This window comes from Pundamilia nyererei, unplaced genomic scaffold, assembly GCF_000239375.1.
Source record: "Pundamilia nyererei isolate P.nyererei 1_Seehausen unplaced genomic scaffold, PunNye1.0 scaffold00042, whole genome shotgun sequence".
NCBI classification, from domain to species: Eukaryota; Metazoa; Chordata; class Actinopteri; order Cichliformes; family Cichlidae; genus Pundamilia; species Pundamilia nyererei.
The window spans coordinates 2,208,436-2,227,377 of record NW_005187443.1 but is presented as its reverse complement, the minus strand read 5'-3'; the positions used below and the strand labels follow the sequence as shown (position 1 = coordinate 2,227,377).

At 39.2% G+C, this 18,942-nt stretch overlaps 1 protein-coding gene across 4 annotated transcripts in view; it reads right to left on the bottom strand.

Annotated features, from left to right (window-relative positions):
• cita (citron rho-interacting serine/threonine kinase a) overlaps window positions 1-18,942 on the bottom strand; it is a 38,874-nt gene that overhangs the window by 7,346 nt on the left and 12,586 nt on the right. Inside the window, exons 11-39 of one of the 4 annotated variants that reach the window (XM_013910384.1) lie at window positions 18,257-18,362; window positions 17,511-17,654; window positions 16,819-16,938; window positions 16,009-16,179; window positions 15,171-15,224; window positions 15,009-15,062; window positions 14,518-14,658; window positions 14,269-14,394; window positions 13,674-13,769; window positions 13,259-13,375; window positions 12,501-12,610; window positions 10,971-11,145; window positions 9,783-9,980; window positions 9,511-9,564; window positions 6,950-7,147; window positions 5,826-6,019; window positions 5,576-5,711; window positions 5,357-5,461; window positions 5,066-5,206; window positions 4,753-4,860; window positions 4,462-4,654; window positions 4,070-4,225; window positions 3,177-3,200; window positions 2,568-2,705; window positions 2,001-2,181; window positions 1,811-1,902; window positions 1,553-1,657; window positions 1,168-1,337; window positions 723-767 (exon numbers count right to left, since the gene is read on the bottom strand). In XM_013910384.1, coding sequence (XP_013765838.1) covers window positions 723-767; window positions 1,168-1,337; window positions 1,553-1,657; window positions 1,811-1,902; window positions 2,001-2,181; window positions 2,568-2,705; window positions 3,177-3,200; window positions 4,070-4,225; window positions 4,462-4,654; window positions 4,753-4,860; window positions 5,066-5,206; window positions 5,357-5,461; window positions 5,576-5,711; window positions 5,826-6,019; window positions 6,950-7,147; window positions 9,511-9,564; window positions 9,783-9,980; window positions 10,971-11,145; window positions 12,501-12,610; window positions 13,259-13,375; window positions 13,674-13,769; window positions 14,269-14,394; window positions 14,518-14,658; window positions 15,009-15,062; window positions 15,171-15,224; window positions 16,009-16,179; window positions 16,819-16,938; window positions 17,511-17,654; window positions 18,257-18,362 — 3,652 coding nt within the window. Of the gene's footprint in view, window positions 1-722; window positions 768-1,167; window positions 1,338-1,552; window positions 1,658-1,810; window positions 1,903-2,000; window positions 2,182-2,567; window positions 2,706-3,176; window positions 3,201-4,069; window positions 4,226-4,461; window positions 4,655-4,752; window positions 4,861-5,065; window positions 5,207-5,356; window positions 5,462-5,575; window positions 5,712-5,825; window positions 6,020-6,949; window positions 7,148-9,510; window positions 9,565-9,782; window positions 9,981-10,970; window positions 11,146-12,500; window positions 12,611-13,258; window positions 13,376-13,673; window positions 13,770-14,268; window positions 14,398-14,517; window positions 14,659-15,008; window positions 15,063-15,170; window positions 15,225-16,008; window positions 16,180-16,818; window positions 16,939-17,510; window positions 17,655-18,256; window positions 18,363-18,942 lie in introns of all 4 variants that reach the window. The other 3 variants (XM_005731296.1, XM_013910385.1, XM_013910386.1) reach the window with 3 other exon arrangements.

Here is an 18,942-nt window from a genome sequence, read left to right as displayed (position 1 = left end):
GTTCACAAAAGCAATAACAGAGTCAACAAAAATTTCACAGATTATGCATTTCATATGTTATCTTTGAAGTATTTAAATAAATATGGGGTTAAATGATAAGCAAAGCATTGTCATTGGTCTTATTTACATTTTACACCCTGCACCATCCTTACTGTATGTACAGCATACAGTAAGGATACGATGTAATCAAGCTGCCGCAAGCTGCATGTTCAACTTTCCATATTTAGTAAGTGATACAACTGAAAAACACAGCAATGCAACTTTTTGAGAATACTGAAATACACTTGTGGAACCATTTGACTTCCTACTTCACTTTTAATTTAAGGGTCATTTTGCAGAGAACATGGAAGAAAATATTTCTTCAGTTTCTTCTAAAACTGCAAGAAACACAGAAGCGCCAACAGCCTATAGCTGCACACTGAAGTTAAATTGCTCAAGGTCTGTTTGTGTGACGTCATATTTCTGAGAAGGGGGGCTTTAACCAGTGCACGGGCTTTGCAGAATCATGCATGACATAGCATAGGACACCAAATAAATGGTGCACAGCAGTCTATTCACATCCATGCACTACATATGTTTCTGTGTGAATACACACACCATATTCAGGAACTGATTCAAGGACTGTACTTATAGTGCATCAGTGTCATATGTATGTACAGCTACTGCATGCTCAGTCGATCGGTCGACTGAAGCTCAAGCATTCGTGCAGCTACTTACTGTACCTGAACCAGAGGGGACAGGTTCTTCTGTCTTTTAGAAACACCTGCCTATAATATGATTCACACAACCGAGTTGAATGGAGATACACACACACACACACAGTATAGTTATATAAAGAAAAAAGACAATGACAACAAATAAACACAAGACGTGGATGTTGAGAACATGCAGAGAGAGAAAGAAGAGGGAGGGGGAGAAGAAGAAGTGAAGGCACTGGCTGATGTTTAATGGAGGTACTCAATATTTTACCCAATTTTCACACAAAATGACACAACCAGCTTTGTATTAATTTGCTCATTCATATGGGCCTAACAACAAAGCTTGTGCTGTGTAAAGGAGGCAATGGCTTTTTGCAACACCTCAAATACAGTAAGCCTAAATTATGAACGCTATCAAGCCTGACACAAGGACATTCATAGGTATGTAATATGCAGGCATGATACTTACAGCATCAGAATCCACTTTCTCTCTAGATCCACGACTACCACCCACAACAGACTCCAGTACTGCCACCCAGCGCTGCTTGTCAGGAAAGCTAGGAGCCATGAAGTAGAGGGACTGGCCAGGCCAACATGTGGTGTGCGGATGCGATTCCAGCTTCAACACATACGGGATGTCTACGCACAGACATAAAAAAAATGCATCAGTTTGTTCCTCTGCTAGCAGCTTAATTTCACAGCTGAGCAGAAGCGTCAACATTTTTGCTGTATTTTGTGTTTAAACATTTTAGACAGGAGAGGTAAATCCAAATCAAAATTTGGAGAGAGGATGATACACTTAATATCCTACAACAGATTGAGTACACTGGGATTAACTAGTATTGATCCAGTACCAGACTTGGCAGTGTTGATGAGCTCAGAGGCTCCAACAGCTCCATGGACAGTCACCTCTCCATCAGGCAGACAGAGCTCAAACTCTTCCTCAGCCTTTACAGAGTCTACAAAGAAGGGAAGAGAAAAACAGAGGATTCTCCAATTTGACCTACATGGTAACATTCACTATACAGTTGAATTATGAGCAAAAACAAAGACAGAATCAGTCATCTTGAAAAATAATAAAATAAATAAAAAGAATTTAATGAAGTACTGACCTTCTCTGGGCTCAGTATCATAGATGGACACTTTGGTTCCATCAAGAACCACATATTTCCTCTCCCAGCCTTGTTGCCCACGCTTGCCATTTCTAAAGGAGTAAATATACAAATAGGCAAACTATATTCAATGCAGTGTACATAACATACTGCATACATTCAGGATGGCAGTAAGGACTTAAATAGTTACCTAGGCTGCTTCATCCATCCTTCCAAGCGAACATGCCCACTGGCTTCTTTAACCTGCAGTGCAGGTGAGTTTGCCTTTTCTCGGCACAGGGCTTCTGAAAAGTGAGTGGCATATTCAGCTGGCAGACCACAGGTGGCCGGAAGACACGGCGAGCATTTGGGATGGCAAATAGTGTGGCACTCTACAATGAGACAAAGAGAAGGATGAAAAATCTGATTGGATTTAGTGAAAAGTTCTTTACCATGCTGAATCTTGTCAATAAAGAAGGCAAGAATACAGAATGGTAGGGATCATCACATAAAAAAATATCCAACTTCTATCTATCAACATTTCATTTGTACAGCTGTACATATAAAACATGGAAGGGTACTGTTCTAAAATGCTGATTTGGGAACACATCCAACTTATTTTCTAAGACTCACAACACTTGGAAGGCAAGACTGATTCCACCATGTGATGGCGATGCTATAATAACTATTTCCTTTATTTTTGTTAAAGCTGGCCAGTAATGTATCTTCTGAAATATTTTCACATTCAGTCTGCCCAGCTACAGCACAGGATACAGACCTAGACAAGTGGCAGCTTGCCGTCCAAAATGCACAGTGTCCAGGCAGACGGCACACTTGGCAGCCCTCATGTTGAGGCCCACGGTGAAACGATGAGGGATGTTGTGATGCATTCTTTCTTTCACACGATGACCAAACTCTATAAAGCAGTACAAGTAGGCAGTGTAAGGAGTTAGTGAAAATAGGCATAGTCACTTACAGTCTTAATCACTTAAGAGTCAGCAACAGTTAAATGAGATCCAGCTCTTTAAAGCAGTATGAGGCAATCCAAATAATGATTTTTTTCAATGCAGATATTGCATATAAATGAAGGCTCAAGTACCAAAGTAGTTGACTGGAATCAGATTGTGCATGCCAGTGTGCATGGGATGTATTAAAATGTTTCCAGGTGAAAGGTACCTATCCTACCATATGCTATCTAAATCATGACTCCAGAAATGAGGGGGAGGTGGGGGACTTGACTCCTAAAAAAGCCTTTGGTCAAGCTACAGTTAGCCAGTGGACAAGAAGACAGATGTATAATACAGCAATGAGCATGTGGGTGCACAATTTACCACGAGCAGCAGATGAGCACATGTGTGAAGAGACACTGTAGTGGCTGCTAACTTACTTTCAAACGTGACCCTCCTCTTTTCTGTGAGGAGCAACAGGAAAAAGAAAGAAAGGAGAGGAATCTAACAATAGCTAAGTGAAACCAAAAGAACATGGACAGTAAGGAGCTTGAAACACAAAGCAAGTCCAACTTAACCACTCTTATGGATTTGGGCAAATCATTGTTTTAGGCCGGTCTGTAAATACAGACTAAAATAGGGTATAGCAACATTCCCTAAGTACTCCCTAAGCACCTTCTGTATCATAAAAATCACTGTATTAATGGACTCCTCAATAATTTGGAAAATACAAATATAGTTATTTCAGGTTTTTCCTAAAGAAGTTTATTAGGAGACTGTTTCTTTATACCTTTGGATGTGATCTATTGAGCAAGCTACACAGCTATGACAGAGTATTCAGCAAATGTTCAGTTTCCATGGTGATCAACAGCATAAAAAGATACAATTTTGCTTTGTGATGGTGGAAACCCTGGACTAAAACCAATGATACCTGCCCAATCCACTGTTGCTTTGCTTTGTGAGACAGACACGAGCAGGATTACAAAGTCAGCTGGATAAATGTCGTGAATGAAACCTAAAACAATGATTTTTGTTGCTTTGTGTCAGCCCATGTTCCTGTTTGGAGCGAGTTCTAGTCTTAACATGTTCTGAGAACAGTTATCCAACTTTATTTCACTTCATAATCCTGCTTTGTGAAACTGGTCACACATTTAAAAAACAAAACAAAACACAACGTAAACAAGACAAGTGATTGGGGAGTCCATTTATTAGCATAAGGTGGAATGCTCCTGTAAGAAAACTGTACAGCCTCAATTTGGGAATCTGAGGTTCAAATTTGGCTGCATTTAGATGAGCTGTATATTTGTTTATGGTCTGTGTGTGAATGACTAACCTTCAGGTGTAGATGTCTCCTTGCAGCGGGTGGAGGGGTTAAGCAGGCTGCTGGGGTTGGGCTGATGTTCTGGGGATTTGACAATGGCTGACATGAGGATTTGATGTCGAGCCTGGGCTGGTGTGGAAGGGGCTACATGGTCCTTGAAATGAGCCGCTTTGGGAGTTTGGGAGGAAAAGGAATTATAAGAACACTGTTTGCAAAGACTGAAGGGCTTACTAGAGGGTAGATGTATTTATTTGAACTTTTGTCCTTTTCTAGGATGATCACAATCCAGTGTTGTCTACATAAAATATTCTGACAGATTTTTAGTCTTGCTACATGGCACTTCAGTAATCACCACACAAACAAAAACTATAAAGACTAAAAACACTCAAGATTTCTGTCCTTACCCTCTTCTCTGAGGGACCGCAGCTCTATCCTCATCTTCTGCAGAGCCTCCTCCAGCTCTGCACACCTTGAGCGCTCCTTCTCCAAAGCTAGTTTCATGTCACTGTACTGCAATGGAACTGCTGGCTGGGCCTGTGGAGCTAATGCCCCATTAGTTGTGGTGCCTACATCTTCCCGCCGCCGCCCAAATATACCCTGCTCAGAGAGGAAACAGTACTCAGTTGGCTTTACCTTGAAGCTGATTATTAATGTAACATGGTTTGTACATAGATTTTGTAAATATTTTCCCACACCTTCTTTTTTTTAGTGGGTTGGTCCATTTTGGCCTGGAGGAAGTCAATGAGTTTAGTCTGCTGGGAGATTGTCCCCTCCATCTTCACCTTCTCATGGGAATATACCGCCTGTAGGCAGGAAAACAAAAGCTCAGAGAAGGAAATACTTCTGAAGACAGCTATGAGAAGAATTTCCACTGGGATTGCATGACTTAAGATTACTTTATCCTTCTTATGCACCGGTATCAGTGGCACTATTTTAATATCCAGCTGGGACTCCTCCTCCCCAGAGACCACAGTGTTTTATCTTACTGCAGAGGTTTGCACTGAGCACCTGTATATTCTCCAGCTGGTACTCCAGATCGGTCCTCTCTGTCTTGAGCATGTCGGTTTGGTCCAGAGCATCCTGCAGGCCCTGGGTCAAACGGAAAATGTGGCTCTTCTGGAGGTCCATCTGCTGCTGGAGTTTTGCTTGCTGCATGAACACCAGCACACAAATCTTTTTGGTACAGTTTGCTAACAGCAGCAATAGAGCAATAGTTACAATAGGTAACAACAAGAAACCCAAGTTTCTTAAATATATGTGTAGAAATATCATGCAGGTTAATTGACTTTCACTTCCTACCTCTTCCATCAGCCTTTGTTTCAGTTCTCTCTCAGTCTCCAGCTTCTGCTGTAAGCTACGGGCATTCATCTCCAGCATGGCATGTTTCTTCTCCAGATCATTGAGCTGTGAGAACATGTGAGTGCCTGTTAACCTCTAATTCATCCCAGCTACAGGTCAAACCATATTTTTGAAAGATTGAAGCTGGGGTTAAAGTTAGTTCATGGATAACAGACTCACAGTATCAGATAGACTTTCAGCCTTTAGTCTTTGCTCCTTCAAAGCCTGTTGTAAGGCCAAGATCTCAGCCTTATGCTCTTTGACTGCCAGCTCTACTGCCTGGCGAGACTCAGTGCTGCGCTGGTCTGCACGCAGCCTTTGAACACAACAATAAAGTGTTATGACTGTAATAAACTAATTTATAAATAGAAATGACATACAATGACCACTTTCTATGTAATAAGCGCAAGTATAAATTTAAGAATGTCACCTATTCTGCTTCTCATTGTCCAGCAGTCTTTGCATGTCCCTGGAGCGTCTCTCAGCTTGGCTTTTTTCATCTTCCAGAGCTGCTCTCCAAGCCTCCCACTGCCTCTCCTTCTCCAGCAACTCATCGTTTAGGGACTCCAGCTCCACCACCTGCTCCTCCAACATGCTGCATGTGGTCTTCAGTGTCTCAATGTTCTGAGAGCATAAATGAAATAACAGACTGAAGAGAACATCTTTCTCAGCGTTTGGCAATACCACGTGATTGTTGTCTCTATTCAATGATCTATGATGCATCATAATAGGTTCTCTGGCCTTGAATATTTCAGACAAAAAATACAAATAAATTGTGTTTTTAAAAAAGTAAATTAAATTCAAAAAGGATTATAAATTGTTGCTTTTTTAATCTGCTGGCAATATTTGAGCAATTAATAATGAATCTTTCTACTCCATCTACTAACCTGTGGTAAGCATCTAATCTTTTAATTTAGGTTTAGACTGTTTCAGCGATACACTCCTTCCTATTCAGCTGCTGGTATGAGATGGTCTCAGCACCGTAAGTGAATGGCACAAAGCTGACAGAAGACACTGACTGCATGCATTTAGTTATCAGAAGGACATTTAGCTTAAAACACCCCATACAGCACTAGACAGCAGCAAAAACCATCCATGACATGTAGCAAAAGTGCTAACTTCATTAATTACTTCTAATAAAACCTGGTGACGAGATTGAACAGCAAATTACATTGTGTGCACCGGTTCAAACAGCTGAGCCACACAGAGGCACAGTTTATAAGCTAGTTTAATATTGTCTGATCTGTTTACCAGTGCTGCGTTGTAATGTTTATGGAAGTGTTCCCATAAATACTAGTATATAACCCCTCTAGTTATTAAAACCAGCAGAAAAATCGAATTGCCTTGTGCAGAAAACTGATCTAATATATTAAGTGTTACTTGGTATGTGTCACTGTCAAATCTCACCTGTAAGTTCATAAAACAGGCTCATTCAATAAGTGTTGTGGCAATATTTCACTGAAGCAAGGCACATGACCATGAAAATGATTTATATCTGAATGACACTCAACATACTGAGAAGCCAGCAATTTGTCTGGAAACTGTTTTTGTTACCTGTTTCTGGTTGTTGAGGTGCATCTCACGGTCAGCCACCTCCCTCCTCAGGCGGTCCACTTCCTGGCTGAGCTGCAGCCGATCCTCTCTCTCATCTGATGCCTCATCAAGCTGTTTGGACAGGTAGAAGTTCTGTCGATTCAACTCTGCGTTCTCCTGACTAAGCTGTGTCAGCTGTTCCTCTAGGTCAGTGATCACCTGAGGAGGCACAAACAGGTAAAGGTTTACACGTGCAAACAAGAACACATTTTAAGGCTTTATGCACAAAACTGGCTGTGTTGTAATAATTCTAACTCCAATTTTTTTCATTTCATGATGTTCAAAATGTTTTCAATTGGTGAAGTTTAGAACTCGACTCTGTAATATGTGCAGTATGCAGTTTAGCATCGTCTTGCTGAAATATGCAAGCCCTTCCCTGGAAAAGATATTGACTGGATAGGAGCATATATATTTTCTAAAACCTGTATACACCTGTCAGTACTGAAGGTGTCTTTCCAGATGTGCACTGATGCACTCTCATTCCATTAGAGCTGCAGCCTTTTGAACTGAGCGCTGGTAACAAGCCAGATGGTTCCTCTCCTCTTTAGTCAAAAGGACATGAAGTCCATGTTTCCCAAAAAGAATTTTACATTTTGATTTATCTGACCACAGAACAGCTTTCCACTTAACCTCAGTGCATTTTAAAAGAACTTTGGCCCAGAGAAGACGTCAGCGTTTCTGGATCTTGTGCATATATGACTTCTTTGCATTACAGAGCTTTAACCTGCATTTGTGGATGGCACGGTGAACTGTGATCATAGACAGTGATTTATAGAAATGTTCCCGAGTCCATGAAGAGATTTCTGGGAGGGAACTGTATCTGTTGCTAATGCAGTGCTACCTCATGGCACAAAGATTACAGGCATCGAATTTTTATCTTCAGTCTTGTCTCTTGCACACAGAAATTTCTCCAGATTCTCAGAACATTTTGATGATATTATGCACCATAGATGACAAGATATTCATAGTTCAATACTAATTAAGATTCTTATATTATATTATTTGTAGTTGCGAGTTTTGGCAAATTGGTGAATCTCTGTCCATCTTCTGAAAAACTCTGCTTCTCTTGCTACCCAATCTGCTGCCACTTAATTAACTGATTTAGTTTCAAAACATCCCTCAAATATTTCATGACAGAGTAAAATGTTACAGTTTAAAGATTTAAAGTTTTCTATATTCTGTTAGGAATAAAATAGAAAATTTATGAGATTTCCAAATCTTTGCATTCTGTTTTTAATTTATATCATCACAACTTCTTTGGAAGTGGGATTGTAATAGCACAGCTGTAGTGAGTATAATTTACAGGTGTAATGAGTACAGTGACTGCAAGTCATTTCCAGTCAGAGAAATAGGAAACATGTTTTTGGCACATATGAACCACAAAACTGTTGTTTCACTTTAAATGTAACATAATAAGAATTTGTTTCTATTTTAACTCCATGACAAATAGTGGTGCAACGGATCAAAAATCTCACGGTTAGGAGATTTTAAGTCACGGATCGGATCAATTTTCGGATCAGCAAAAAAGAAAAAAGACAAAAATTTAACATGTGATGCCTAATAAGTAACACATTTACTTATCGCACTCCGCTGTGATATAATGAGCTGTCACGGTCACGTAGCTTTCCGTTGCCCTGGAGGTCCACCCATTTGTAGTAGTTATGGCTGAACTGTCCTAGGCATCTTCTGTTGCCATAACTTTTAACTTTTCCTGCTCATACATGCTTGGAACGATCTTGCCACTAAAGTGGACGCGCAACGGGATATCATAGCGTGGCTCAAGCACGTTTATCAGTTTAAACCCCTTGTTTTGCACAACGGAATACGGCCTCCCGTCTGCAGCTAAACACCCCATTAGCTTTTGTAATAGCTTTAGCCCGGTCGGATTGGGCAGCAAAGGGCTGCTTAAATACCGCAAACTCCTCTGCTCCTCCACTTGGACCACTAGCGCTGGCCATAACTATGCTTGTCAGACCCACCACGCACACCATACACATACTGTTTTTTTTTTTTTTGTTTTTTTCTTTTCTTCTGTGGATAGGGATCGGTTCGGATTACGGATCAACCATGATCCGTTGCACCACTAATGACAAATAAGATAATTTGTTGAAGATGATAGATGGACATGTTCATCTTACATTTACAGTACATTTTTAAAAAGAACTGCACAAATTGGAAGCTACCTAACAGTTGAATTAAAGTGGTCTCAGCACTACTCAGAGGTAACTGAAGTAATGTGTTAGCTGCGCATCAAAAAGATTTTTGTCTTTGTGACAACTGTAATGGCACCTTTTATAAAAAATAAAACAAAAACAATTCACCAGTAAAATGCTAACAGAGTGCTCTGCACAGCAAGCTGCATTTTGCTGCCAAAGATTGATTCAGTAGACTACATTGTTACATTAGAACAATCTTTTGCAGCTACACATGAATCACTATATATTCAAGGGTCTTGTGAAACCTTTGAAGAATTTTATCTCCTGCTGCTGAAAGCACAGACAAAAGGCTGTGGAATCACTTACTGAACAACTGTCTCTTAAGGCATCAAACTTCCGCTGAATATCGTCTCTGTGGTTCTGGAAGAAGAGCAAATGAAAAGAAAAAATACAAGCAAATCTGAGTATGCATAACGTGTAATCGTAAAGAATGCCATTCATACTAACAGCACTATAAAAAAAAGTTATTATTGTATTAATAATACAGGCTTATATCCATATATAGGAAATGGTGAATACCACCATTACTTTGGGTGACTGTGATTGCATACATGTATGCTTCCTCTTGCTCGTCTTACCCTGAGGGCCGTGATCTCCTCCTCAGCCTCAGCAGTTGTCTCTTCCAGCTCAGTCTTAGCTTGCTGCAGCTGACTCTCTAATGCAAGACGTGCAGCCTGTAGGCTGCTGATTTGGGACTCACGCTCCTGGAGGGACAGGGTCAACTCTGACACCTGCCTCTTAATCTCCAGTTTCTCCTCTTCATGTTCTAGGCCCATCTACAACACAGAGAGGGTTAGTGTGAATACTGCGTTGATATTGAACAAATCGAACCTTTAACACTTTGTATTTGAATATCATTTTCAGCATAACTTTAACCTAAATCACATTGTTAGGAAAGCAGAGTGCTACTAATGAAAGACTGCTGGAATTAATATGCACTTTTAGTTAATCTCAGGTTCTGCACTTCTTACTGGCAAATACAGAAATTCAGTCTGCTGAAAAATACACAAGGGTTCATTTAGCTGTTTCATAAGTGTTTGACAGATGGAACGGCCGATCACAACTGAAGTACATATTTGTGTGTGTGAGGACAGTGTGTATGTGTTTAAGCGAGGGTGCAGAGAGGCCAGCAATTAGTGCCAATCTGTGTATCATGTCTCAGTAGCGAAGACCGTGTGGAGGTAGAATATGACATCCAGTCAGCAGGCTGTCGACCAGGAGCGTCGACAGACAAGCACACTGGGGGGTGAGAGCGTTCAGAAGAAAGGGGGCATTGTGTTCCTCAAAATTAAGCCGGGACTTCTTTTTATTGAGCAGATTTGCAATGGGTTCATAAAGACATCATGAAATTGAGGGGTGCGCTTCTCAGTGACTGAAAACATTACATACATACGAGTATAACTTGAGTTTAATGCTTGCAAGCAATTATCAGTCATCCAGTTTGAGGGTAAAATGTTGACTGTCCATGCCAGAACTTCTGGTCCTGCTACATTTTCTTATGGTTTAGGATTTTATCAGTTGTTAGCTAATAAACAGCACTGCTCCAGAGATAATACAGGAAGAGAACTGCAATTTTGTAAAGAGTGCCATTACAGATCTGTTTTTAATTAGCCGTTTATCTGAAAAGCATCTGAGCTCGCTTGCTGATCAGCTGCCCTAATCCCTTTTGTGGATAGTAAGGCTACACTGTGTGTCGGCTAAAGTGAATTAGTTAATCTTGAGCTTGAACAGATTTTGCACTGTCTCTCGGCCTCCTGTTGCCTCACCTCCCGCAGCCTGCTCTCCAGCTCCAGCAGCCGGGTTCTCTTGGTTTGCTCCTGTTGACTCATCTTCTCCAGATGTTCCTCTAGTTTGGCATTTTGGGCCTCAAGCTTGCCTGCCTGAGACTCCAAATAAAACTTTTGCTGTCGAAGCTCTGAGATCATTTCTTCCTGGGCTTTCCTGACAAAAATACAAACAAATGCCAATTATATCTCCTGTTTTGAATTTATATTCGTAAAACAAAAGTTGGAGCTTAATGTGTAAACAATTTAATTGCACTAATACAAAATGAACAGTGCATCAATTTAAAACATCGGTACCTGCCATTAGACTAATTATTATCTTAAAAATCAATATTAGACAGAAATTTAGAGTCTGTGCATCTCTAATTGTATTAAACAAGCGTGATACGATGTAAAATATAAAGAAAAGCACAATGCAATCATTTTCATTCTATTAAATGTGCAAATTAATTTCACATTATTTACATTAATTGCATTTTTTTTTCAAATTTGAAATTAATGTGAATAATGTAAACCTGATATTTCCTTGAAAACACTACAAAGCCGAGTTATCAAATGTTGAACCTGAGAAGCATATTTAATAATATAATAAGCATATTTCCCCCCGTGCTGCAACAACGCAGTGCAGGAAAATATTCCATTCGCGCTGCAGGCAAAAGCGCAGGCAGGCCAGAGTTTTATAATTTTATGGCAGAGCTATGCTGCAGTAATGCACACAAAATGTAGTTTGCCATGTTCTTGCTGAAGTTAGCAAGGCCTTCCCTTAAAAAGATGTAATCTGGCATTGTATGTTGCTCCAAAACTTTATCTTTCCTCTTAAGTAGAATAAAGCGTGCATGGTTATTATTCTTGCCATTTTACACCCAAAAGCAGTGTTTCTTGTTTATATGCATTTACTTTTCCAAACAAATGGTAAAGTTGTAATGTGCATTCATGGATTAAAAAGCTTATTTGAAGTCCTCCTTATCTTAGTTTCACAACTATAATGTTTATTTCAGTGTTGATGCCTGCATAGAGAAATTCCTCAGGATTATCTAAAAATATTATGTATTGTAGATGACATTATATTGAGAATTGCTGATTACTTTGCTCTTTCTGTTCACTTTTTACCTTCTAAAGACTCTGGCATTGCTTGTATTGTACTTAGTTATTACCTACTGCTACTTAATATCAGTATGTTATTTGAAATATGTAACTGGTATATAATTGAAACTAAGAAAATATTTTAGCGTTTAAAGTCATCTTTGTACCATTTTGAATTAAATAGCATTCAAATGGTTAGTAAGCTGTTGAATTCTGTTTTTGTAGAGCAGACTAACTTCTTTGGTAATAGGTTTGTATATTCTATTAAGACTACATGAAAAATGCATTTCCTGTACTTAATCTTAAAGATGACACTGTATACACACAGCGGGGACAGATCAGCCATGTTGCACAAAGATGTAAGTGCAGTCCATGTGTGTGGACACACTCATCAAAGCACAGTGTGGGCAGAAGGTCTAGTTAACTCACATATTCTTCTGGGTGTAGATGCTGCTGTTAGCAGCCAGCTTGTTAGCCTCTGACAACTCGGCGATGCGCTGCTCCAGGTTCTTCATCTTTGAATCCATAGCATTAATGGTCTTTGGGAAAGAAGAAAGTGCAAAAACATGCTGTAGATCACATCCCAACACAAGGATATATTCTCCACTGACTGATAACCAGATTCGGGCTAGAATATGGGACATTCACATTTTTTTTTTTTTAAAGGTAGAAAAACCTTTTACTTCAGAAAAATCCTATTAGAGACTATTAAGGTGTTGCCTGAGTCGTCTACTGTCAATGTCAGATGACTACCTCTAAAAGCTTCTTAACTGCCTCAAGTCTACCATATTAACCAGATTAGAACTTGAGCCCAGCCTTTATAGTGCAACATGAAGGATACTCTAATTTAATCTGTCTTTTTAACCTGTACATTTCAAAACAAAACAAAAAATCACTACTATAGTACTATAACAAATTATGGTGTAAAACAAAAAATTATATTTATCTAATCCTTAAAATAAATGCATAAGAGACAGCCTATACCCAGTGAGATTAGATTGGGAATGCTTAGTATATGTAAAAGGGAATAAAATACTTTAAGCAGCCGATAAATTGCATATATTGTTTTTCTTTTAATATCACAAAAGTTAAAGTTACCTTTACTCGTTTTAAATATGGCTTTGTGTCAACCTGAGTATAAAATTTACAGCAAATGCCTGAGATGATATGAGGTTTTGTTGCCTTACTGCTTTCTGTTCACTGATGAGTTTACAGTTCTCCCTTGACTCCTCCTCCTGCTGCGCCCTTCTGGCCTCAAGGCTCTCCTTGTCAGCCAGGTCTGCTTTCATCTGGGCCTCAAGAACCTTGATGAGCGAGAACCAGTGAATAAATCCCGTTTTAATTTGACACATTGCTATTTAGATTCCAGCCTCCCATGTGAAGCAGTCATTCAATGATATGGTTGTAAATTTATAACCTGACGTGGAAATATTAATTAGTGTGGTGTCACATCTCACCGTAAGACATGTGACAGCTCTGATTTAATCCAAAGCTACACTTATTTGAAATGTCAGGACTGACTAAAACTGACTGGAGCAAACATATATGCTAATATTTCTTTAAAATATCTACAACAGTCTGAGAAACATTAAGCTGACTCACTTTGATCTTGTCTTCATAAAGCCTTTCCTTTTGAACCAGTTGCGTTTCCATCCTCTGGGCAGTTGACTGGGCATCCCTCAAGTTTTCCTCCAGTTCCTGGACAAATTACAGTTGGAAATGGATAAATCTAACATGATGGCCACAGATAAAAAAAAAACAACTACATTTTAACAAAAATAATAATTTATAGGCATATACACACAAATTCTGTATTACATACAAAGAAAAAAAATGCTAAAATACAGATGAAGCAGATGAATTAAAACTAGGCAAAATGCTCTACTGCACCAAAAACATTACAAAAGAAACTTGCATGGAAAAGCTGGAAATCCACAAGTCGACTGCAGTGATGCCTGCTCATGCTGACACTGGTAAAATCATGAATATGTTAAAGCCTATTTATGTACCAATACTGGATGACTAGTAGCCATTTGTGATGGCTCAGCTATCTAAGTGAAGAGTATGTAGTGTGTACATGTATGTTCTCTGATATCTGTTGAGGATAAATGGACAGAGGGCTGGTTGAGTAGGCAGTGGGGTGAAGTTAGGGGTGGAGTGATGGAGAGTATTAGCAAGTCTTATCTGTAGCTCTCACCAGGATCTTTTCAGCCATCTGCTGAATCTGTTGGGATTTGGTCTGAATGTCATCCTTCAGCTTATTTTCCCGACGCTCAACCATCTCCAGCCTTTTTACCTGATTCTCAAGTGTCTTCCTGCCCTCCTGCTTACACAACAAAAACGTAGCAAGGCTAATTACACAGAAAATTGTAGGGTAGTCCAACTGTCAAAAAGGTTATTTAACATAGGACTAGAAAGCATTAGCATTAGCAGGTCAGTCTGGTACCTCCGTCTCCCTAAGACGGCGTTTTAAAGTGTCACTAGAGTCGGTTTTGCCTTTCAGGCGCTCCAGATCTCGTTCCAGCCGCTCTTTGGCCTGCCGAACATTCTGCAGCAGCTCTGTGGCTTCTGTGCTCGCTTTCACTGCCTGGGGAAAAAATCAGGAGGTCAAAGGTTGTTAGTAGATCCCCAGACAAACATATTGATATGCTTGTGCAATTTCTGCCCACTAGGACAAAGAGAAAACATAACAAACAAAAAAAAACAACAACAAAAACCAAAAGCAATTCTGCTGAATAAATAAGGAACAACAGCAGAAATGGCTGCACAGCTTCATCCTGGATACATACACATATAATAGTGGTCTTTTTTGTTGTTGTTTTTTCCTTTTTCAGATAAATAGGAAAGATTACAAAATCCAAAGTCTTTAGTAATTTAAATGTAGGTAAAAAACAAGCAACACAAAACACAATGAAAGACAGTTGTGAAAAAACCTACCTTGGACAGTTTGTCTTGGAGCTCCTGAATCTTCACCTGCTGCTCAGAGTTTGTCTTAAGGGAATAAAAAACAATTTAGAAAGTGAAAAAAAAATAAATCAAACTTTGGGGTAAATACAGTTCTGTAAGCTCTGTACACATTTTTGAAAAAAGGAAGAAAACCTTTTCAAGTTTGGAGAGAAGTTCCTCCACTTCAGCTTTTCCCTGCTCTTTTGCCTAAAAACATTAACAATATGATAAGAATTGAGCATAAATTCATCCTGAAATATTTGATTCACATGAGTAAAAACAGCTTGGATCCAGAAATTACTAATGATGGAAAGAGAATGAATAAAAACCTATTTGATATTTACTGCAATATCCTACAATAAAGTGTATGAGGCCCTTTCTCTGATTTATAGTATGCATATTATCATTCATTTATTCTGCAAGAGGGTAAGGACAGCAGCAGAGAAAGCACTTTTCACACATTTTTTCTTCTGAAGGATCCCTCCCCTGTTTTTAGGTCAGCAGGGAGATGTAATCACTACAGCAGTGCACCCTGGGTCTGCTCTGGGATCTCCTCACAGTCTGCCATGCCCAGATCACTTCCAAAGGGAGGCATTCTGGGCCCTTCCAAACCACACGACTGTACCGATTCAAATGAGACTAATAGTTTTTATCATCAACAAAACTGTCAAATATTAAACTCTTGATATCCAAGTAAAATGCCCCCAAACTAGGAAATGCAGTTCACTTGAATCCAACTGTATTTTATGATCAAAAGCCAAAACAGAAATCATCTTCTCTGTAAAGCGACACAGTCATGTTCATAATTCATGAGTTGTGCAACTTGTAGTTTCATTCCAATCCCTCTTAACAGGTTTGTGCTTTGCTTTTTAGAGCAGATCAAAAATACAAAGCACAAAGTGTTCCTGTTATTTGGTTCAATTTAGATTTACCGGTAGACATGACATGAACTATAAACATATATGGTGAAAACATATACACATTTACATACCTTCTGGATCCTTTGTTGGTATTCCACAGCTTTTCTTTTGAGCTCCTCACTTGTTTGTCTCGAGTCTCTAAGTTCAGCTTCATAGAGGTCGCTGCGACGTCGGGCAGCGGAGAGATCCTCCTCCAGCTGCCTGATGGTCACCTGCATCTCCTCCAGCTGGGCATGGTACTCCTGACGTTAATAAGCACAGAGTGGTTAACACAATTAATTAAATTAAACATAAAATTTACTGTAAAAGCAACCACATGTTATGCAAGCTAAATAATGACCAGATCCAGCTCCTCAGTTGGGTAGAACGAAAATTCTTTTGTACAGATTTAATTTTCACCTCAGTTCAATTTATAATTTTCAATTAAAATCATGAATTTATATTAAAAAGTGTAAACACTGTGTATCATCTCCCTAATTAAAGGGTCGATGAATCTGTAGATTATTGATCAAGTCGCCACTTTTGTACCTTGCAGTTATGCCATCTGCAGGAATGACCTTTGAGCGCTAAGGACAAGGGAGTCCTTAGAGGGAAAGCCCTCCCTGTGTGACAGGGACACACTGAGAGGAAAAGTAATCTCATCCCTTTTTCAAGGACTCCACTATCAGTTACAACGGTACAAACAACACCGTGTCAAATAATTTCCCCAAAAAACAAAAAACAGTATGCATATGCAGTTTAAAGGCATTTTTCCCCATTTCACTAGACGGTTTTATTATAAATACCATGAAGTGTCCATGAAATAATTCTTCATCTGCCCCACATCATTATCATGATGAGGAGGAGGATTCAGAATCATTTAAATGAGAAAATTTACATACTTGCTCCTTAATTTCTTGCAGCTTGTTGCTCTGTTCGCGTATGTCGTGCAGCAGCTGCATGGCCTTGTCATCCTCTCTAGAGACTTCCACTCGTGCCTCCTCCAAGCTTCGCTTTAGGCTCTGCAAACAAATACGTGTTTCAGACTAACACAAAGTGCACTAAGATTTAGAAAATAAAATAAAATAAGTTAGTTTACAGTATTCTACCCTTCTTTTTTTCAACTACTTAAGCTCTAGGCTACTGTCTGACATTTCCAATTGAAAAAACAACCCACAATTTCATCAGTAAAAGCTGCAAAACTTCAAGTTGTATAACTGACACTTAAACAGGAATTTTTACAGAGTTTTTTTTATTACAAGGCTAGAGGGAGTTTCAAAAAAACAAACTATGGCCAATAGTGCCATCAACATTTCTGCTAAATCAAAACCCAAGTTTGAAAGGAAACACTTTGTTTGTTTAACCTGTTCTAAAAGTTGCCAACTGCAACTCTACCATACTTAGTACAACAGAACTTAAACCCATATAGCATTGTCATGCTTAAGTCATTATTGTATGCCTCAGTGATTGTACTACACTTGCAGTCTTCATGAAATGGTAGATGCATTTTTATAACAGATGGAAAGCCTCCAGGGTAGAAGAGGTTAATTCAATAAAACACAAATGGACATGCTGGTAGTACAGTATGACTCACGCTGCACTCAGTAATGTAGGTGGCAAGGTCTTGCTCCAGGATACTCCGCTGAGTCTCAGAGGCCTTCAGCTCCACATCCTTCTGGTGGAGCACTGACTCCAGGTCAGTCATCTTACGCTGGAACCTGGAGATTTCCTGCTCCATCTGAACACAGCAGTGAAAACATCACTTATTTAAATCTTCACCTGAAGGTTGATTAACATTGCTGGTTTGTGTCCCAGCTGTCTTCTGCCTGCGTCAGAAGTATAAGGTACTTAAAGTGGCTATTTACTTCACTATAAATAAGGGGTCCATTAGCTGTAAATGATTTTTCTAACAAATGGCCAACCAAGAATGCTTTAAAACGAGTAAGCTGCTATGTTTTTCACACTACAAAATGAACTTGGCTCATAACAGCACCAACAGACGCTTCCTTGATCTGTGTTAGGCCAGTCAGCCAAAATAAACACAAGAAATCTGCTAATAAAATCCAGAATAATGAAGTGATGTTGCTCAAAACAAACTTTCAAACTATGGAAGTCCAATTTCACAGTTTGTCTAAAAATAAAAAGCCTTCTTTCCAGAATATGTTAATGTTATTTATTTGCTTATCAAAGGAGCATTTTGAGTTTGCCAAAATAACAGAGACAGAAGACAAAATATACTGCGGATTTACTAAATTACGTTAAAGCTGAAAGCTTTGTTAACAAAGGTTTGTAAAAAAACAAAACAAAGAATGAGAGCCAAAACAGGCTGTAAATGCTCACCTTGTGACATTTGTCTTGAGTTTCTTGTAATTCTTTGCTTTTAAGGTGCAGTTTCTTTTCCATCGAGTTGGTCTTAGCAGGAGAGTTGAGGCCTGCAGACACTGACCTGGGGCAACAACATTTACAGAAATTCTTGAAACATTAATATTTCAACAATCAAACTGGCGAACATGATTTGAAGTGTGCATTGCAATAATTTTTATTTAAACAGAGACATATCCACTCTAACTAGGGGCAATGTTTTCTCTCTGGCGAGCGAGTTCCTGTCAACCTCTTTATAATCAACAGACCAGAGAGCACAAAATGCTTCGAAAATCTTCCTTTTGTGCAACAAACTATAATTTAAAAATTAAAAAAAAAAATCAATTAAAAATGCAACCAATGATTCGAATAATCAGTCAGACTAATGAACAAGAATGGGACTCGGCTGGCAGTCTTATATTGCCACATAAGGACACAACACATAACAGCAGGGCCTACAGTCATTGTATCTGTAATGAAGTCGGTCAAAACGCAGACACAACACCCACACTTCATAAACGAGTAACAGAAACCAGGAGCATAAAAGCTGACTCAACCTTCCCTTTGGAGTTGGCGAATGAAGAATATCTAGTAATGACAATTATTCTTTTGACAACAGAACAGCTGAGCAATTTTTATGCAGGGCAATTTGTGTGTGTGTGTGT